General features: G+C 37.5%; 1 protein-coding gene across 4 annotated transcripts in view; it reads left to right on the forward strand.

Moving 5' to 3' along the window:
• Positions 1-23,163, forward strand: part of ADAMTS3 (ADAM metallopeptidase with thrombospondin type 1 motif 3) — a 260,534-nt gene that overhangs the window by 194,823 nt on the left and 42,548 nt on the right. For all 4 annotated transcript variants that reach the window (XM_053217261.1, XM_027058162.2, XM_027058163.2 and 1 more), the window contains exon 6: positions 22,761-22,844. In XM_053217261.1, the coding sequence (XP_053073236.1) occupies positions 22,761-22,844 (84 nt within the window). The remainder of the gene's footprint in view (positions 1-22,760; positions 22,845-23,163) is intronic.

A 23,163-nucleotide genomic window follows, 5' to 3' on the forward strand; every position in this document is an offset into this window, starting at 1 on the left:
CTGGCAGAGCGCAATTGAGGAGAAATAGTATATAAACCACCTAGTTCTAAGACATAATTGAGATAGTAGTATACTCCATTTTATATACTTTACCTCCTAGAATTATGAAATACTTATTTTACTGATCTAACAAATTTATTACCTAAGCCTATTCTCTCTTCTTCACTTTTTGATTTTAATTTAATGTGTTTAGTTATCTATATTGTTTACCTTCTTCTTTCCATGCTTCAAATTCGATTTCAAATTATTATAATGGAGAAGAATAATTATTAATATTATTAATCATTATTTTATTTCTACTAATTTAAGCCTATATGTTAAATATGTTTTTGTTCATTGAGATGCTAGTTTATAAAATATACATATACCATGTGCCTGGTAAGATGGAAAGGCAGTATAAAAATGATTTTTGTTTGCTCATTGGCCCTACTTGCTGTAATGAAGACTGAACATCACACAGAAAACAAATTATTAGCTTTGACAATAGATGTGTAGGGAAGATCATTGTTTGTAAATTACATGAATGTCTTCACCTATTAACTTTTTGTAGACTTGCTAAGTGATGAAACTCTGGGCATGCTGTTAGGCCTCTCTGCCTGCTTCAGTCTCTCCATGTACGTAATGAGAAAAATAATGGAACTTACCTCACAAGGCAGGCTGAGAGGATTAAATGGGTAAAAATAAGTTGCTGTGCTTCGTCTAGTGCTGTGTACACATGCAGAAGGAAACGGTCATGTTTTAGTTTTCCACATGAAATTTACTTCCAAAATTACCTAAAATTTAAAAACCCTAAGAAGATGCTACTCACGTGCCCTGGGCTGCTTTGTCCTACCAGCAGGGATGGCAGCGAGTCATTATAGATTTATTAGGCTCCTTCCTGGTACTCAGAACTATACATGGAGTCATGCGGCAGAGATTTGATATGGTCCTTGTCCTCACAGACCTTATAATTTAGTCAAGAAGCAAAGAGAAAAATACATAAGAACTTTTTTTTACGTTAAGCAGTAAAAACATGCTGCTATAAGAGTTATAGGTGCTATAATGCTATAAATGCTGTTAAGACTTTGGAGAAGGCAGCTATGACAACAGTCATCCAAGTGGTGAAGGGTTGAGAGTATTAAATTAGGACTTAGGAGTCAGGGGCTTTCAATCTAGTTCTGCTACCGGTTGGCTCTGTGGCCTTAGGCAAATCACATCTCTGCCTGGGACTTCTTTTCTGTGTTTATAAACTTGAAAAGCTCCATACGATGTTCATTAATTCTGTAATTCATCAGAAGTTGGGAGTTAAACTGGGTCTTTAGAGATTTGTGTTTCTATGGTTGTGGGGTGTGTTTTGTTTCGTTTTTGCTTTGTTTGATTTTGTTTTTCTGAAGGGCCCACGAAAACATAAAAGATTTCTAGGTAGAATCTTTTGACAAGAAAGTAGAAATCGATAAAGCATATTTGTCAGACAGCAATTCTAATTTGAAGGGTGTCAAAGAATAAAACATAGTACTACATTTTAGGTTTAATAACAGTCAAAAGGGCTGCTTTATTTTTAAGACCATTAGAAAGGTTAGATAATAGACTGAGTCTTTGTTTCAAATCCCAGAATTTGTTCTAAAGTCAATAGTGCATCAGAGAATGGAACTATAGTAGAGACAATAATTTTTAAAATTGAAGAAGTTCATTGCATCTGAAGTCATTGATGTAGGAAGGGGTTTGGCAGAGACAATAATAACACTCCTCCTTTTCTCTTCCCAAGTTCATAACCAGGTGAAAGCTAGACATGGTCATGAGACAGATGGAAAATGGTTTTATTATTGATGTGAGCTGAATTGCACATGACTTAAGTGTATAGCCACAAAGATTTTCCTTATTCTAAATCATTGATTCTCAGCAGAGGGCAGTTTGTCTCAGCCTCTGTCCCCAGGGACATTTGGCAATGTTTAGAGGATGTTAGTTGTCACAAATGGGAAGGGTGGTTGTTAATGCCACTAGCAGAAGAGGCCAGGGATGTTGCTAAACATAAAACACAAGGACAGCCCTACAAAACAAAGACGTATGAATTATCTAATCTAAAATGTCAGTAGTGCTAGAGTTGATAACTCCTGTTCTAAACTAGACAAACTTATAATTCCCATCCTTCTCCAAGTGAATAATTTCAGGTTTCCTTTATAAGAGTCGGCAGACTACTTTAAGCATGACAGACTGAAGACCGAATGTTTTCTTCTCCTTCCCACCCCCCCCCGTCGCCCTATTGTAGACTATTAAATCCCAAACAGTGAAATAAGCACGCTCATTACCCTGTCTCAAATTGGTCAATTAGATAAGAGTTGGATAATGGTATTATAACAAAACTGCCTTAAGGAAATTTAAGGCAAAGAAAGTTGGTTTTTCCCCCCAACAATGTTTGAATAGCTATTACCGCCTATGTTAAGCATGCTTTATGACTTCCCATGGTTGCCTAAAATCATGGTTCACCAAACTTGAGGCCTACACAGACACACAGGCTTTCTTCATGTCATATAGATTCATAACAGAAACTGTAGGAGAAAACTGAGCAAAAGAATCTACCTCTTTGCATTGATTTGGGGAGAAATGTGTCCCGGTGGTAGAGAAAAGAACATGGTTTCTTTTTAACACTGTATGACACCTTTGCCTTATTTGAGTAGTCAGTGAATACATTCTTCCTTTAGTTTACTTGTTAGTCAATTTAGTTTCCATACCAGATCCTAGATGATATTTACTATACGGTTTCTGAACTATTGGAGTACTTTTATGTGTCCAAGTAATTTTCTTCATGATTGTTATTTTAATTTAAACTGACCTCATTTTTTAAGGAGAAGCTTGTGTTTCTTATTTCATAGTTTCTTATCTTAAAAAGGTCCTTGGGTGGCTCAGTCAGTTCAGTGTCCAGCTCGTGATTTCGGCTCAGTTCATGATCTCATGGTTTGTGAGATCGAGCCCCCCGTCAGGCTCCATACTTGGCGTGGAGCCTACTTGGGATTCTCTCTCTCCTCTCTCTCTGCTCCTCCCCCACTTGTGCATGTGCACTCTCTCTCTCAAAATAAATAAACATCTAAAAAAAAAGAAGTTCTTAAATTGTTAAATGGTAAGCATCTGTTTACTAAAAGAATGGATAAATGAACAAATGAGTATAAATAACAAGGATTATGAACAATCTTGGGAGGCAGAAATTTGGACTTGAGGCAAGAGGATATAGATGACAAATGAAGGCTTTTAATCTGCTTGATGATATGATAAAAGCACATGAAAAAAGTCAGTTAACATTTGTTGGGTGTCTTTTTTTTCAAGTTTATTTCAAGATGGGAATTATTATTGCCCTTTATCTAGAGGGAATGGACTTTAAAATGTTAATAAAATTGAGGTAAATTTTTAAAATTATTTGAGTGTGTCAAACAGTCTCAAATAATGATAGTGGTGCTGGTAGTCATTCAAAGAAGACAGAGTGGAGCTTCCTGGTTGGTAATTGCATCAAGGTGCTGGGAAAGCGGTGTCCTTGGAAAAGAGCACAGAAGTTCCATACCCTGCCTCCATATGCTCTGCACATCTCCCCACATCCATTGACCTATGTATCTCTTCCATTTGACTGCTCCTGAGTTATATGCTTTATTTAAAACTCAGCAGGGGCACCTGGGTGTCTCAGTTGGTTGAACATCCAACTTTGACTCAGGTCACTATCTCGCAGGTCATGAGTTCAAACCGCACATTGGGCTCATTGCTGTCAGCCTGTCAGCGCAGAGCCCGCTTTAGATCCTCTATCCCCCTCTCTCTGCTCCTCCCCTGCTTGTGCTTTCCCCAAAATAAATACATATTTTAAAATAAATACATAAAAATCAGTAAATGTGGGGGTGCCTGATTGGCTCAATCGGTTAAGCGTCCAACTTTGACTCAGGTCATGATCTTATGGTTTGTGGGATCGGGCCTTGAATTGGGGTCCCTGCTGTCAGCACAGAGCCTGCTTCAGATCCTTTGACCCCACCCCTGCACCCTCCCCCATGCCTGCTCTTGCTCAAAAATAAACATTAAAAAAATAAAAAATAAATAAAAATCAGTAAATGCATAGGAGGTAGTAGTCTATAGAGGAAAGGCAAGAGCCTAGCACCTACGAGGTGACAGGTGACAGGCCTTGTACCAGTAGCAACTTCTCACTGTCTTGGTTTCCTTACCGATAAGGTGGGAATAGCAGTCCCGTGCTCACAAAGGAGTTCTAAAGAGGAAGGAGACTGTGAATACAATATGCCTGGAAATAATAAGGTGCTTTGCAGGTGGGAAGTTCACATTTGCGTTAAAGGAACTCAAAGCTCTTCCCACAGCTTGCTCTTTCCCACAGGTCAACAAGAAAGGGAAATAGGAAGCTCATCATGTGAGGATACGTGTTTGCAAGTATTTACTGTGAATCTCACCCGGGCAGAGGGCTTTCCCAAAACAAAAGAGTGAAGTTGTGGGGAGATCTAAACAAGGAGCATAGTCTCCCACCCTCAACCTGAGGCTCCTGATTTTCCCAGAATCTCAGAGCAGGAGACACTGAAGAATTTGCTCCTGGTGATGTGTGGAGACTGAGACCGAGCCCGATCTCAGTCCCAGTCTTATGAACCCTGATGCCTTTTCCCACTGATGTTCCTGGAGCAATATCAGGAGACAGAGGGCTGCAAACCTCTCTGAGTTGGTTTCCTCCTCAGGAGTCACTGGGAGTGGGGGCAGGCACAGTGTTCTGCTCTCTTCCTTGGACCATTCCTTTCTACAAAGCAAAAGCCTTACATGGCTGGGCTTGGCGCAACAAAAACTGGTGCCACCAGGGTGCACACAGTGACCAGTTTTATCAGGGGAAGGGCAGAAGAGAAAACTCTACCTGGGTGTTTAGGGCAGAAAAGGGTCTGGGGAAAAAAAAGCAGCTGCCATGCTGTGAGAACACTCAACTCGGTGGAGAGGCTCACGTGAAGAAAAACCAAGGCCCCCCAGCCAACAGCCAGCATCACCTTGCCAGCTGCATAAGGAAGCCACCTCAGAAGTGGGATCCTTCTCTCTTTCTGCTTCAGTTGAGCCTTCAGTTGAATAGCGCCAGCTGACAAGTGACTTGCTTCATGACAAACCAAGCTAGAACCAACCACCCAGCCAAGTTGCTCCCAAATTCCTGACCCATGGAAACTGTGAGAGAGAAGAAATTATCACTGTTGCTTTAAAAGAGGAGGAGGAGGAAGAGGAGAAGACAGGGTTATTGTGAGGAGAAACTTATTTAGAAAATTCAAATTATATTTCATATTTATTTTACCTCAGGCTACTCATAGTCTAAATATAATCAAGAAAACATTTGAAACACAGTGTCTTATATGTCAGGAATAATGGTAAACATTAAAAAAAAGTTATTTGCTACTTTATTTATTTTTGCTCTATGCTGTCTTTTTCATCATGTGACTTACTTATTTTACAACTAGAAGTTTGTACCTCTTAATCCCCTTCACCTACCCCTGCCCTCATTTACCTGCTATTTTAAATTAGCCACGTTAATCACCTTTTTGACACAAATATATTTCATCTCTTCCAGGGCCATATTGCCTGGTGATAGTAATGATTTTGTCGTATATGAGTGCGGTAAAGTTAAAAGCTATTTGCCATATGAATCTGGGAATTTGGACACTGGAAAGGCAGTTCACTAAATTAGCACTTTTCCCTGAGGGTTTAAGGATCAAGTGAATAAGTCTGAACAGGCCCTGAGATGATTTTGCTATAATTCCCTAAGAGGGAGAGGGTACCATCTACCCATCCCCTGGGTTCCTCTGAATCAGTGAAGGAGGGAGTAGTAGTCAGTTGCCTTCCATCTTCTTTTATTTTTAACTCTTTCTTTTTTTTAGATCTTGAAATTTATTCAGGTCTCATCTATAAAGAAGAAATAAACAGATATGATTATATTCTAAAACAGCATGGCTAATAACCGGTTGTTCCTAGATTCTTGGCAAGCTTTTTATGTTTTGAACAAGATATATGTGGTATGTGTTAAGTCCTTGCTAGGATCTCATGTCATACCTGGTTATGTTAAGAAATTTTAGTTTTACTATTTTGTAGCATGGCTGACTTGCGAGGAAAGTGGTTCTCAGCTATGGGGTGTGTTCCATTATACGAATATTGATCCCATTGCCTACTATGTACAACGCCTTTGTAGGCTTAGGAAGTAATCCCAATAAAGACACGAGAAAATTCTCTGCCCTCTTGGAGCTTGAAAGAGGAGACAGGTAATAATAAAATGAAATAAACATGTAAGTTTAGGTAGTAATAACTGCTGAGAAGAAAAATAAATAATATTGAAGAGATACTGTCAAGGAGAGAAGAGGCAAAGTGGGGAATATTTGGGACAGGAGATTAGAAAAAGCATCTCTGAGATATTATGTGGGCAGAGATATAGAAATTCTGTGAGGAAGAAAGCTGGAAAGAGTGATCCAGTCAAATGGATCATTAATTGCAAAAGTTCTGAGTCAAGAAAGAGCTTCTGAATCAGGAGTGTTTGGGATACAGGCCTAAGAGTTAGTGTTTTCTAAGCCAAATGGGTAATTTTGATGAAAACTCCTAGTTAAAAATCACTAGTAGGACAATAAAAGCAGAGAATTGGGAGGAGAGATTAGGAATAAATCTTTGAAAATAAAGAAATAGAAATGAAATTTCTTGGAGTAAAAAATATATGTAATTGGACTATCCTGGAAGTTTTTCCAGCAGTGTTCTTTGTATTTTCTATTCAAATCCTATTGCCAGAGATCTGTTATGTGAGTAACAATGAAGTTTGCTTTACTGAACTCTGAGTATTCTAGGCAGGTAACAAATTTTTCTTGATCTGAAGATAGAGTTTATTTAAAACAAAATCTTTTGACTTGCTAATTTCTACTTAATGTGCTTTAGTACATTTACACTGTTTCTTTTAAAAAGAAAAACTATTTAAATTCTAGTGAGTTCACATACAGTGTAATATTAGTCTCAGGTGTACAATATAGTGATTCAACACTTCCATACATCACCTGGGATGAAGGGTGCTCATCACAAGTGCACTCCTTAATCCCCATCACCTAATTCACCCATTCCACCAGCCACCTCCCCTCTCATAACCATCAGTTCATTCTCTATTAAGAGTCTGCTGGCCTCTCTTTCTTCCCTTTCCCCGTTTCTTTGTTTCTTACATTCCACGTATGAGTGAAATCATATGGTATTCATCTTTCTCTGATTGATTTATTTAGCATAATACTTTGTAGCTCCACCCATGTCCTTGCAAATGGCAAGGTTTCATTCTTTTTTATAGCTGAGTAATATTCAGTTAACATATATATGTATATATATATATATACACACACATATACGTATATACACACATATATATACATACATACATACATACATACACACATATATATACATACACACACATATATACATACACACATATATATACACACATACATATATATGTATATATATATACACATACGTATATACACACATATATATACATATATATGTATATATATACACATATACATATATATGTATATATGCGTATATATATGTATATATATGTGTATATATGTGTATATATGCATATATATGTATATATATGTGTAGATATGTGTATATATGTGTGTGTGTGTGTGTGTGTGTGTGTATATATATATATATATATATTCTTTATCCATTCATCAGTTGATGGCCACTTGGGCTGTCTCCATAGTTTGGCTTTTGTTGATCGGCTGCTATAAATATCAGGGTGCATATATCCCTTTGAATTAGCATTTTTGTATTTGGGTAAATACCACTAGTGCAATTGCTAGATCTTGGGTAGTTCTATTTTTAACTTTTTGAGGAACCTCCATACTGTTTTCCAGAGTGACTGCATCAGTTTGCATTCCCACCAACAGTGTAAGAGGGTTCCCCTTTCTTATACCCTCTATAATACCTGTTGTTTCTTGTGTTCTTGAGTTTAGCCATTCTGACAGGTGTGAGGTGGTATCTCATTGTAGTTTTGATTTGCATTTCACTGATGAGTGATGTTGAGCATCTTTTTATTGTCTGTTGGCCATCTGTATATGTTTGGAAAAATATCTATTCATGTCTTCTGCCCATTTTTAAATTGGATTATTCATTTTTGAGTTTTGTAAGTTTTTTATAGATTTTGGATACTAACCCTTTATCAGATATGATGTGCAAATATCTTCTCCCATTCTGTGGGTTTTAGTTTTGTTGAATTGTTTTCTTTGCTGTGCAGACACTTTTTATTTTGATGAAGTCTCAATAGTTTATTTTTGCTTTTGTTTCCCTTGCTTCAGGAGACCTATCTAGAAAAAAGTTGCTATGGCCAAAGTCAAAGAGGTTCCTGCTTGTGTTCTTCTCTAGAATTTTAATGGTTTCATGTCTCACATTTAGGTCTTTAACCAATTGTGAATTTATTTTTGTGTGTGGTGTAAGAAAGTTCTTCAGCTTCATTCTTTTGCATGTAGCTGTCCAGTTTTCCCAGCACCATTTGTTGAAGAGACATTCTTTTTCCCATTGGATATTCTTTCCTGCTTTGTAGAAGATTAATTGACCATATAGTTGTGGATTCATCTGAGTTTTTTCTTCTGTTTGATTACTATGTGTCTGTTTTTGTGCCAGTACCATAATGCTTTGATCACTACAGCTTTGCAATATAACTTGAAGTCCAGAATTGTGATGCCTGCAGCTTTGCTTTTCTTTTTCAAGATGGCTTTGGCTATTTGGGGTCTTTTGTGGTTCCATACAAATTTTAGGATTGCTTTTTATAGCTCTGAAAAATTCTGTTGGTATTTTGATAGTGATTGCATTAAATGTGTAGATTGCTTTGGGTAATATAGACATTTTAATAATATTTGTTCTTCAAATCCATGGGCATGGAATGTCTTTCAATTTCTTTGTGTCATCTTCAGTTTCTTTCATCAGTATTTTATAGTTTTCAAAGTACAGTCTTTCACCTCTTTGGTCAGGTTTATTCCTAGGTGTTTTATTGGTTTTGATGTAATTGTAAATGGGATTGATTCCTTAGTCTCTCTTTCTGCTGCTTTATTATTGGTGTATAGAAATGCAGTAGATTTCTGTATGTTGATTTTGCATTTTACAACTTTACTGAATTTGTGCATCAGTTCCAGCAGGTTTTTGGTGGAGTCTTTACGATTTTCTGTATATAGTATGATGTCATCTGCAAATAGTGAAATTTGAATTCTTCCTTGCTGATTTGGATGCCTTTTGGTTTCTTGTTGTTGTCTGAATGCTGTGGCTAGGACTTTCAGTACTATATTAAATAACAGTGGTAAGAATGGATGTCCCCATCTTGTTCTTGACCGTAGAGAAAAAGCCCTCAGTTTTTCTGTCTTGAGGATGACGTTAGTTGTGGCTTTTTTCATATATGACCTTTATCATATTGAGGTATGTTTCCTCTAAACCCACTTTGTTGAGGATTTTTATCATGAATGGATGCTGTACTTTGTCAAATGCTTTCGTTGCATCTATTAAATGATCATATGGTTCTTATCTTTCTCTTATTGATGTGATGTATCACGTTTATTTACTTGTGAATATTGAACCACCCTTGCAACCCAGGAATCAATCCCACATGAGCATGGTGAATGGTTTATTTAAACGTATTTTTGGATTTGGTTTGCTAGTATTTTATTGAGAATTTTTGCATCCATGTTCATCAGGGTTATTGGCCTGTAGTTCTCTTTTTCAGTGGAATCTTTATCTGGTTTTGGTACCAGTGTAATGCTGGCCTCATAGAATGAATTTGGAAGTTTCCCTTCCTTTTCTATTTATTGGAATAATTTGAGGAGAATAGGTATTAACTCTTCTTTAAATGTTTGGTAGAATTTGCCTATGAATACATCTGGTCCTGGACTTTTGTTTGTTGGGAGTTTTTTTGATTTCTGATTCAATTTCTCTACTGGTTATCAGTCTGCTCAAGTTTTCTATTTCTTCCTGTTTCAGTTTTGGTAGTTTATATGTATCTAGAAATTTGTCTGTTTCTTCTAGGTTCCGGTTTGTTGGCGTATAGTTTTTTATAATATTCTCTAATAATTATTTGTATTTCTGTGGTGTTGGTTATTTCTCCTCTCTCATTTATGATTTTATTTATTTGGGTCCTTTCTCTTTTCATTCTGGTAAGTCTGGCTAGAGGTTTATCAATTTAATTATTTGTTTTCAAAGAACCAGTTCATGGTTTCATTGAGCTGTTATGAAAAATATTAAATTTGGAGAAGCTTGGTGAAGCGTGCATAGGAATGCTTTATATTATTTTTGCCCCTTTTTTGGAAGAGTGAGATTATTTCAAAATGAAGTTAAAAATAAAACTAAATATAATGAAATAACCCTGATTTTATGCTTTCCCTTGTTTCATTTATTTTTCTTTAAATCTTTAAATGATCTTTTCTTTAAATCTTTAAATGATCTTTTTTGGAGACTTCAGTTATGGATAGAGATAAGTAGTCAAAAGAAATGGCTAATGTATTTTTGCCAATCACACATGAGAAAATATACCATAGGTAATATAATAGTAAGTGAAATCAGTATTATGTATTATAGAACATCACTCTTAAATATCAACTTTTATTAAAGTATAACTTTAAGTTAAACATTATGAGATTTTGTTTAAAGTTACATTTTCATTTCAGTGTAGTTCTCTTTCAGATACCTTGAGAGATTATAACAAACAAATTGCATCTTGTCTATATGTCTTTCACTTTCTCAGCCCCCTATTATTCAAGCCAGAAAACTTCTTTTATCATAGAGATGTTTTTCCCTTTGAGGATGCACTTTACTAGGGGAAATTAAGGTTGAAAATGTATAATGAAATCTAGAAAATATTAATTGAAACAAAAAAGCCAAGAAAACAAAACAGTGTCTGACACAGAGTAAACATGCAGTAAAACTTAATTAATACAGTGTTTTAACAAATATTTTAATGTTATATACCAGGTATATGGAGGTGAACACAAAAGACTTACTTCCTACCCATCCCAAGATTACAGAGTAGTAGGAAAATCAAATAAATGCTTCCTAGGTTATGATACAAGCCATGCAGGGAAGCAACACTTTGCTTGGAAAGGGAATATGAGAGCAAGTGGATGATAGGGATTTTACATAGCCACGATGGTAAAGAACGCCTTCGACCAAGAAGTGATGGTTAAATTGAGACCTAAAATAAAAGGAAGAGCCAGCCATTGACAATGCCCCGCATTTTAGTTATTAAACAAAGCCGCTATGGTTTGAGTCTAGCATGCAAGGAATCTGATGAAGCGTGAAGAAGGTGGCAAGCACCTTCCAAATCACGGGAGGAGCTTGAGTTCAATTTTAAGTCAATTAAGGGAAAGCCGATTTTGAAGGCCTCTTTCTGTGTTGCAGAGAATGGATTGGAGAGGTTTAGAATGAAGGCAAACCAATCGGAACTCAATTGTAGATGTGTTCGTAAGAGATGACGGTTTATTGGATAGTGATGATTGCAATAACAAGGGAGTATTTGTGGTAGAATCAATCGGATTTGCCAGTGGATCAGAAGGGGCCTGAGGCAAAGGGGTGATTTATAATTTTCTGGCTTAAACACTGCTGGATGATGATAGTTCCATTTATGTAGATAGGGTGGTCTACAGAACAAACAAACAGCTTGTGTGGAATCAATGTTAGTAATGAAATCTTTGAAGATATTTAAAATCATCTAGTTTCAAGTGTAGTTTCAAAAGAACAGTTTCATGTTGTTAAGCATGATGGCTTATGCTACAACCAACTAACTTTTAGCCTTTGCTCTGTGCCTGGTCTTATGCTAAATATTTTACCTGAATTGTATAACACTTCTCAACCCTGAAATATGCTCACTTTTAGTCTTAGTTTATAAATGAAGAGATTGAGATTTAGAGAGGCTAGGTGACTTTCCCATAGTCTTACATCTAATAGGTAGCAGAGACAGAACTTGAGCCTAGATCTCTGTCTTTGGAGCCCAGTGCTGTTTCCTCCCTAAGCTTTACTGCTGTTGTTACAAAGTCCAGGCTTTTTGTATATCTCTTGCCAGATAAAACTCTGATGCCTTTCCTTTACCTGTTTCTGTATCTTATTAAAATACCATTCAAGTCATTGAAGTGAGAATTCAGTACCTTGCTAGATTGAATCAAATCAATTAGCAATCTAGTTTAAGATTCTCTGTAATAGGGAGGTAAGCAGATTTTGTGGTTGGGAGTGTGTGTTGTTTTCAATGTGCCAGAAGTTCCTGGTCACTAGCCCTTTGCTATCTGTGGCAGGTATCCTAACAATATACTAAGATCTGTGACGTGATCTGCGTCTATTGTGCCTATTAAAATTTTCAGTGTTCTTCAGAGAATTGAGTCTATGCTTTAATCTCAGGATTTATCAAGTGAAAAGAAAACAATTCATTTAAAAGATACTTCCCAGTATGAGAAATAATCATACTTCCAAGTATCATTAATTAAGAGGGAACTCATTTTTTTTTATACTGAAGTCAGCTACTTATGATGTACAGTAAACTGATAACATCGTTGTGTTATATGGACACGGCAGGCTTCCCTGCTTAATATTTTTATAAGAAAATAAATACTCCATGGAAGTACTACGGTAGATTTAATCAAGGGTTAGCAGGTATGTGTGGGTACTGGTTAATTAATGTGATTAAGTGTCTATACTGCTTTTGATTTCTCAACTAATGTTTCTTAAAACACTGAACGTGAGTTCGCTGAACAACGCAAATTTATGTGGGGAGTACATGTGTTTAGGCAACCTAAGCAAATCATGAAACAGGTTTCTGTTTCGGGTCATTATCTTTAATTGTTTCTAACATTAGAATTAACATCAATCCTCTAGACATTGATTCACCCAGCATCCATACTTTTCTATAGGTCAACTCCTGTTTGCTTCTAGGGAGGCAGAAATTTATAAAATTTAGCTCCTTTTCACAAGGAGCTAGCTCCAGCAGGCAGGTGAAATAAAAAAATAATAATAAAATGTGATAGTTTCTTTTTTTTTTTTTCAACGTTTATTTATTTTCGGGACAGAGAGAGACAGAGCATGAACGGGCGAGGGGCAGAGAGAGAGGGAGACACAGAATCGGAAACAGGCTTCAGGCTCTGAGCCATCAGCCCAGAGCCTGACGCGGGGCTCGAACTCACGGACCGCGAGATCGTGACCTGGCTGAAGTCGGACACTTAACCGACTGCGCCACCCAGGCGCCCCTAGTCAATTCTTTTTTTTTTTTTTTTAATTTTTTTTTTTAACGTTTTATTTATTTTTGAGACAGAGAGAGACATAGCATGAACGAGGGAGGGGCAGAGAGAGAGGGAGACACAGAATCGGAAGCAGGCTCCAGGCTCTGAGCCATCAGCCCAGAGCCCGATGTGGGGCTCGAACTCACCGACCGCGAGATGGTGACCTGAGCTGAAGTCAGACGCTTAACCGACTGAGCCACCCAAGCGCCCCCAAAATGTGATAGTTTCTTAAAAAGATTCAGTCACAAATTATTGTGTAGACATTAATTGAAAAGAAGGGGATGTGGTTTGGCAAATAATGCCAGTGGCAGATGGAGTCTTCATAGAGAAGATGCCATTTGAGTTGGACTTTAGAGAATGAATTGGCATGTCCCTGCTAGAGAAAGGGAAGTGGGGAGCAGACCTTAAAAAAGTACTAAAAGTTGTAGTTCACGGTGTCTTCAGGGCCACTGGAGGCTTGTCTGTAGGTAAAACTGAATGGTATTTAGGGGAGATGGCAGAAAATGAGGCTGGATGGGGAAACTGGGGTTACCTTTAGAAAAAGAAGGTTTGTGCCATTCTAAGGCATCTGAATTTCACCCCACTAATGAAGAGTCAGAGGATTTTAAAGGAAAGTAGTGACTTTATCAGTCTGTGCTTTATGAAGAGAATCTGGATGCATTAGAATGATTTGGAGGAAGAGTCTCTGTTAGATGCTGTGCGGTGAACAGACACACAGTATCTGGAATTAGGAAACAGCCCAAACCCCTTGTGGTTTACACTGCATCACCCAGCCTCAGCAAACTGTCTTCATTTCCCAATTGTGTATTGATCATACCAGGTCACAGAGACAGAGTGAAGTAAATACAAGTCAGTTCAGCCATCCCTTATGTAAACATGCATACCTTCCCTGGAGTATCCTGGTTTGTTGTTCTAGAAGACAGTCCCAACATCACAGGTTAAATTAACATAACGACAGGACCACCCGACAGTATTGATGCTTCAGAGGTCCTTTTGATTTTTAGTGAAGCATCTCAGCTTCCTCTTTCTCCTTCCCCTTTGATTCTGGAGCTCCAAATTTCCTTCCTGACATTCACTCATTTTTCCTTTGTTATGCTGCAAATATCAGACTGAACGTATGCTTCCCAGATTGATAGCAGTCTTTATTTTTTCCAGGATCCTAAAACACAGAAATGTTTTTTAGCTTCTTGAGGGAATCCTCTTTCTCATTCTTGAAGAAGGGGAATCAGTTCTACCTGATGTTCGGTATGCTTTTACTAAAGGCCAGAAGAGTTTTTAAGTCCTTGAATTGCCTATTCTTGGCCCACCCAAAGCTTCTTTGATGCTTAAGGGAGATAAACACATAATTAACATCAAAGGACAGACTCGTGCTTATTGAAAACCACCATCTGACCCTTATAATTGGCCCTTCTGGAGAACTACTGAAATGGGCCCAAATCACCCAAATGCAAACATTTGCAAAAGTTTTAACAGGTTATTGCAGCAGTTCAACCAAGCAGGATGAATACTGAGCAGCTGGCAGTGGATGGAAAGACATAGACTTGACAGATGTCTATGGGACTGGGTAATAGATTGACTAGTATTTGTAGAAGAGGAGGGAGTAAAGGATGGTTCAGTCTTCAACTATGTAAAATATTGAGAAAAGAACAGACTTTGGGGAGAAGACAAGTATACTTTGACACATATAGGTATCTTCCCAATAGATGGGTCTGTTGCTAGAGTTGAACAGATGGCTCTGGGGCATGAGAGAGATGAATTAGTGTTACAGATACAAACATGTGGAGTTCATCAGCCTATAGGTATTGATTGAAGAAACAGCAGTGGATGAATATTGCAGAAAGGACAGGTGAGAAGAGGTGAGGGTTGAAGACAAAACTTTGAGGCATGCTGACACGTGTGAGCTAGGCAGAGAAAAGGGAGCTGATATCAACAAAGAAACAGAATAGTATTGAAGAACACAGTGCTAAGCAGTGCTAAATGCTGTCGAGCATTGTAGATGGGTTATTTTTTCATGAAGAGGGAGAATTGAGAATCTTAATAAAAGAGGAAAAGGAACTTCAAGAAAGGGAGAGATTGAATATGGGAAATAGAGTTGATTTTTTGGATCAGGTTGTTTGGAGCAGAAGAATCTAGAGATTGAGCACACTTTCACTGTGACAGAAAGCAAAAGGCAAGCAAGGCAGTTGGGAAAAAAGAATAGGCATCAGCATCACATAGATTTATTTGAATCTTAGTTGTGCTAACCTTTTTTGGGGGGAAATTCTATAACTTCTGTGGGTCTCAGTCTCTTTCTAAAGTAGTGATAAAGATGTCTCCTTTGCAGTGGTGATAAAGATGTTTAAGCTTTTGCAATAATGTGGGTTGAGCTTTGTGCACTTGCCTTTTCGTCCATGGGTCTCCCTGCTCTGACTACCCAGTCTTAGGTAACTTCTTCCTCTCCCTCTGGTCCTATATCTCATCACTCAGATTTATGTTCTTCAGAGCACCTATTCCCTATCTGGTATGACCTTGTCTGCATGTTTTTTTTTTTTTTTTTTTGTATTTATTTATTTTTGTCCATGTATATAGCCTATTTTACCTATTAGAACATATTCACGATAAAGAACAGAGACTCAAACTCAGTTACTATTCTGTTTCCTGCCCCAAGGACAATAGGGCACATGGTAACTGTTCAGTAAATATTTGATAAGACTGTTAATAAAAAATAGTCCTTATTAGTCTGAGATTGGAGGTAGGAAAAGAAGAGTTGGCAAGGTGGAAGTCAGCCACCTACCCTGAGTAAAAGGAATATAGAGTATGGGATGAGAATCCAAGTAAGGATGTGTTTGGAACTTTAGCTCTACAAGAAATGAGTTGTGGATAGAGTACTATTTCTTCTCAGTTCTTTAAAAAAATTTTTTTTGATGTTTATTTAGTTTTGAGAGAGAGAGTGTGAGAAAATGAGGGGCAGAGAGGGAGGGAGACACAGAATCTGAAGCAGACTCCATGCTCTGAGCTGTCAGCACAGAGCCCCACGTGGGGCTTAAACTCACAAACCATGAGATCATGACCTGAGCCAAAGTCAGATGCTTAACCCCCTGAGCCACATAGGGTTCCCCTTCCCAGTTCTTTTCAGAATATTTTTATGTCCAACCCAAATTACCCAGACTATCTTGTCATTAACCTTCAGTTTGCCTTCAGTAAACCAAGTCTCCATTTCTTTTTAAAAATCATACTTAGGTCTCATTTATTTTCTTCTGTATGAATAATATTAATGATGGCTAACAACTTTTTGTTTTTACATTTGCAAGGGCCACCATTCTTGAGCACTGTGCATCTCTGAGCTCATTTATTCCTTTCAATAATCCTATAAGGGCAGTACTATAATTCTCCCATTTTACAGATGAGAAAACTGAAGCACAGAGACAAATAATGTGCCCAAGTTCACATAGCTAAGATCAAACTCAGGCAGTCTGGCTGCAGAGCCCACACTCTTTTTTTTTTTTTTTAGTGTTTATTTACTTTTGGGAGACAGAGAGACAGAGTGCAAGCATGGGAGGGGCAGAGAGAGAGTGAGAGGGAGACAATCTGAAGCAGGCTCCAGGCTCCACCCTGTCAGCTCAGAGCCCAATGCGGGGCTTGAACCTACAAAGTCTGGGATCATGACCTGGGCTGAAGTCAGATGCTTAACCAACTGACCCACCCAGGTGCCCCTGCAGAGCCCACACTCTTAACCACTCAGCTATACTGTCTGTCTCTCCCACCTGATCCACCCATCTGAAAGAAAAATGAGTGTTGCTTTGTTGAAGCCAGACAAAGCTGTTCATCAGCTAGTCAGACAAAGCAGGTCAGATTGTCCTGCCAGGGAAATGTCCTGGGAGAAATTGTCCTGTCCGGGAACAAACCTGGAAGGAATTTTCCTTTCAAGGAAAAGAATACTTGAGTTGATTTTACCTTTGGTTCCCTCCCCCGCCCCCACCCCCGCCACATCATTGGCAACCCCTTCTAATTTAAGGTCATCTGAAAATGGAATTAATGTTCCATTGACCCCTTCTTTCAGGTAATTTAATAAAAACTCTGGGCTCAACCCTGAACACCTCACAGAAACTCTACACACACTCTACAGATTGGTTCACATGGTAAAAGGATATTCCAATATACATGTATTTGCATTATGTTGTGTCAAATATGTGATTTCTTAGAATATTTATGCGTAATGCCTTTCTTACAACCCAAAAGACTCGTTATAAATTTCAGTCCTATCTTTTCTTTCCTCATTTACTTTTTCCAGTGATCTGCTCTAGCACCAATTTTCCCCAGTATTTTTTAAAATGCCAGTATGTTGATCATCAAGAAATCCTTATTTATAATAAGCTCAGAGTCCAATTCCTCATTTCTTTAAAGTCTACATGGAGGAATTTTATGAAAAGGAGGTAAAGTTATTAAGACCTCTTTCTCAGTATGCTTATACACCAGGTTCTTAAATTCAGGGAGAGCAAATCACTATTGCTTATTCTAAAACTATCTGTTTTGTGCATAGGGATAGACCTGTGGTCTACAGGAAGTATAGCAATATGGTGAAATCCACTGACTCTGGAGTCAGACTGTCTAGGTTTTCATCCTTTGCTGTGTCCGTTAACTACGTGACCTTGGGCAAGTTACTTCTCTGGGTCGCAACTTCTTTAGCAGCTTTTTTTTTTTTTAAGTTTATTTATTTTTGAGACAGAGAGAGACAGAGCATGAACGGGGGAGGGGCAGAGAGAGAGGGAGACACAGAATTGGAAGCAGGCTCCAGGCTCTGAGCCATCAGCCCAGAGCCCACCTCGGGGCTCGAACTCACAGACCGCGAGATCGTGACCTGAGCTGAAGTCAGACGCTTAACCTGAGCCACCCAGGCGCCCCTCTGGGTCGCAACTTCTTAGATACAAAATGAAGATACTAAGATCTCTGAAGTTGTTGCAAGGATTACTTGAACTCATATAAAGCATTTAAAGCAGTGTCTGGAATCTGGAAAGCTCTATATAATATTAGCTGTTGTTTTTGTTTGTTTTTGATGTTGCTTTTAGGAAAAAAATGCTTTCCTTGTCACTAAGAGCTGTAAAATTCTTTCTTGACAAATATTCTACTTCATCTTGACAGATTCAAGTGATTCATTCAGTGAGATGTTTTTATTTCATTCGGTGTATAATTTATTGATTGTTAAGATTTGTGATTAATTTGTAGTCAGATTCTTGGAGTTTCTCTGTTTCGCATGTGTTTTAATAGATGACATTGAAAAAACAGTCTAAATAAAGATGTTTTCAGCATTTTTCTTTGCTTTCAAGAGTCAAATGACTCAGTGTTTTCCTTAGGCTAGAATATTTTAAAACTTGTATTTAATTTTGAGGAAGTGATTTTATTTATGTGTAAATATAGGAAAAGGCAGACATAACAACTGGTGAGTAAGTACCTCCAGGTGTATGTAGCAGCCTGTACCCCCCTCAAAAATGTGCATGCTGCCATCTGCTGGAAAGAGCTTTTCTCGTTGAAACAGTTTTGAAAAAAAAAAAAAAAAATTAAGTGTCAAATGGTTTTTCCCAAAATTTTATTATATATGTAATTTAAATCACATCTTTCATTCAATTGAGATTTCTAGAAAAAGAGTCTTGAGTCTCTTTTAGTGAAAACTAAGAAGGAGGACATTGTATTTCTTGTTCTTTTCACGTAGATTATGAAAATACATCCATAAATCTTCAAAATCTTTTTCAAGGATAGATGGAAGGGTGCCAAAGTTTTTCATGTTTTACTGAGAGCAGTTGTGTGCCATTTTGCTCGATTTGGACAACAGCTCTTTGAAACAGGCACAGCAAATCCAATTATAATTTGCCAGTGAGAAAACAGACTCAGAGAGCCTGAGGTCACTCAGTTTATCAGTGGCTTAGCTGGGACGGAATCCAGGTCTTTGAATATCTTATCCTTTGTTGCTGATTATTTTTTCAACTCTTATCCTATAGGTCTCTGAGTATAAAAACATTGCATCCTGTTATTAATAAGGCCTAGCAAGATGGAAAGCAGCCAAATTATTAAATACATTTTAAGTAAATAATGTATAGGGAGCAACTTTTTTAAACTTTGAAAATCAAGATAATAAATGATATCCAATGCTTTGCGTAACACAGATACCTAATGTGTGTTAGTTTGCCATATTGAAAGAATACTCTCTGCTCTGTATACATATTATTGCCTTCTATTTGGTGATTTCTACCCATAATAATTTATGTATGTCCCGTGATAGCTTCACAAATATGTGCTAACCTAGAAGATTCCATGATCAATTTTGGTCTCTACCGGAGTACCCTGCTGTCTAATTAGCCTGGCGTAATAGTGACTTTTGTTAAATAATACTTTTCATTTGGTGAATGGTTAACTCTGACTTTTAAAAAGTGTCCTTTTACTCTAACATTTTATAATATAATATTACCATTGATAACCTAAATTTTGTCCATTATACTTTCTTGGTATTGTACTGATCTTAAAATTTCCCAAGTATGGATAAATTTACTAATTTAGGATGATTATAGGTACATTATACTAGCTGAACTATCATATGCTATTTGTCATTATCGCCACCTTTCCTTCATTTATGATCTCTGATGTGTTTCCTACATTTTATAGTTGTTGCCGCTGCTGTGCAAGTGGCTATGTCTCCCTCCTTCCATCATCTTTGCCCTGGATTTTTTTTTTTTTTTACCTAACTACTTTTCTTTAGTTTAAAATTTTATTGTTCTCCTATTTTGTGTATTTACTAGCATTGCTTTCAGTCTTTTTTTTTCCTTTCTTTTTACATCAAATGCATTTATATTTCAATTACATTAAACTGAGTACATGTGAATGCAGTCATGTTGCTAATTCAGAACAGCTGCCTTAGGAAAAGTCTCTTGGAATGTCCATGAGTCTCTGGATGAATGTGTTAGTGAGCGATATGCCTGGCTTCAGCCTTTTTACTTACATTGGCATTATAATGTTAGGAATTTTTTTTTTTTAACTTTTAATTTATTATTTATTTTGGAGGAAGACAGAGAGAGTGCCAGCAGGGCAGGGGCAGAGAGAGAGGAGGAGAATCTCAAGCAGGCTCCACGCTGTCAGCACAGAGCCCAGTATGGGGCTCAAACTCACAAAACTGTGAGATCATGACCTTAACTGAAATCAAGAATTGGACGTTTAACTGACTGAGCCACCCAGGCACCTCAGATGTTAGGACTTTCTTATCAGATAATTAATCCAGAAGAGGAAAGGGATTCAGTCTTCAATTAGGCAGGTATGGAAGAAGAGATTGTGCCCGTGACCAAATGGTCACAAGAAATCACAGCTTTTTTGTCCAGCATTTAGTTTTTCCTTATATTGAACTGAAATCTGTCCTTCTCATAGTTTGAACTTAAGGTTTTTATTTTCTGTAGATACACAGAATAAATTGAAGCCTTTTTTCATATGGCAGATATTAAGTCTTCTTTCTAAGTTTTTCTTTTCTGTTTCCCATATTCTTCTGTTCCTTAATGTCCCTCTCTCCTTACCTCTCAAATTTTTTGAGCAATATGTTTGCATGAGTTAAATCTTTTAATTCTTGCATTAGCCCAGTGTGGTAGTATTCTTATTATGCCCATTTTATTGAGACTCAAAAAGATAGAGACCACACCACAATGAGGGGCTGAACCAAGATATCAGCCGAGACCATTAGTGTTTGGTGTTCTGCTTTTGGCCATTACATCTTCCATTCTTTATGTGACACATTTTCTAGGTTTCTTGCTTTTTATTCTTCTCTAGATATACTCATGTTTGTCAACATCTCTTTTACAAGATATCATAGATAAAATGTACTCAATACTTTAGGTACACCCTGGCCTCCAGAAGGGATAGCTTGCCCCTGGGTTACCTGCCTGCACACCTGTGCCCGGCAAGAGCACATTTTTTTTTTTTTTTTACCTTGGCTTATCTTGAACAGGGATTAAATTGGGTCTTAGCATTCTATGTGTGTATATGCATTTGTAAAATGTATGTGTGTATATGTCAATGCATTTTTCTGTGTGAGAGGATTCTACATCTTTTCTTGTCAAACTGTACTTTGCCTTCTTTAGCATATACTAGTTTCTGTAGGTTTTTTTTTTTTTTTTACCTCCATCTTAGCTGTCTTCTTTTTCGTTCCATCTGAATTTAGTAAGTATGCCTTTAGTCTATATTTAAGGCCTTCATTTTTTTAAGGTGTTCTGGCAAGTACCATTAGATTCTTGAAATATTTCAGTTGAGATATCTTAGTCTGTTTCTTGGTCAGTGTGGTAATTTGCAATTTTATGATTCATGAATTTTGTGGGATTGTTTTTAGAACATTCTATCATTCTTGAGTTGTATTTCTTTTTAAAGCCCCTTTCTATGAGATTATGGTTATCTTTTCTCTGTGGGTTTTCAATTTGCTGTGCTTACTGTCCAAGTCTCCTGGATTTCAAGTCAAATTGCAGTTAGTTTTCCACCCCTCTTTTAGTTATTGTGACAAATGTTGGGTCCCTATCCATGGGAACAGCTAACAATTTTTCTAATCTAATCAGATAACTCCACCTCTCCCATTCCTGCTAACATTTGCCAACTTAATAAGCAATCTTTTTTTTCACACTTCTTTTGCACTGTCTTAATCAGAAGACACAATGATGGTTCACCTTAGATTCATATCTGCCGACAGTTGACTGTGGCTTTTGCATATCAATTAATCTCTACTGTCTTCACCTTCCTCATCTGTATAAATGTGTGTTGGACTGTGATTTTGAGGTTGCTGAGATTATGATTTTAAAGCATGCCAAATCACTTTTAGAAATGTCAGCCCAACTTTAGAAATTAAATAAAAAGGAATGACCCGACTTTGCTTTTCTGAGCTATACCCAAGGGTGATATTCATCTAATATACACTGATACAGGACCTTGGTAATTCAAATATCTAAGGACTTCTCACACTGTAGAACTTCTAAATCACCGTTGTCTCAGCTGCACACTTCAGGCTACCCACTCATTGGCCTGCAGATAAACCACCACAGCTCCTGCTCACCAGCTCCGTCTCCATGAGCTCTCCCAACCAGATTAGGACCCGTGGTGGTGACAGGAGGACCCAGACAAATGCCTGCTGTCTGATTCTCTCTACATGGCTGTGACTCCACACAGCTAGTAGACTCTTGCCAGAGTCACCACCCACATGTGGTTGCTTTTGATGAATTGAGGGTTATAGCACATTGGACTCTCTCTAACACAACAATAGTTTAGTGAAGCCCTTTGAAGGCATAGTCTCCACATTCATGGTACTGTGGGGTTTACAAAATCAGTAATTCACATATCGGAGAATTGTGCCAAAGCTAAAGGTAAGTAATTTCAGGGTTCAGCTTAAACCAAATTAAAAAAAAAAGTGACTTGATTCTAGTACTTGTGATTATATGGCTGGTCCCTGAAATGCTGTGCCTCTCATAATCATTGATGTGTTACCTTTCTTTTAACAATCATCTGCTTTGTTTCTAGGTGAATGAAATTTACCATGATGAGTCCCTTGGAGTACATATGAATGTGGTCCTGGTGCGCATGATAATGCTGGGTTATGCAAAGGTAAAATGCCCTAAAATATGTAAACTGTGAATGTTAAGGACTGGGTTAGCAAACAGAAGCTTAAATTTTTGAAGCTATAGCTAACATGTGGCACTGATGTCTCACATAGACTGAGGAAGAGAAACCACCACAATGAGTACACATCTCCCAATCTGAGCAGATAATGATTTTTGTGCTGATGCCATTTGCTTTGTTCATGTGACTAATGGATTCAGATATTTTGACTTTAGGCATGGCTGTATGAGTGAAAAAAATGGATACCATTGTCAGAAAAGAGAATTTCTTTAGTCTACTATTATCATCAAATTTGTGATTCACT

This window comes from Acinonyx jubatus, chromosome B1 (genome assembly GCF_027475565.1).
Source record: "Acinonyx jubatus isolate Ajub_Pintada_27869175 chromosome B1, VMU_Ajub_asm_v1.0, whole genome shotgun sequence".
NCBI classification, from domain to species: Eukaryota; Metazoa; Chordata; class Mammalia; order Carnivora; family Felidae; genus Acinonyx; species Acinonyx jubatus.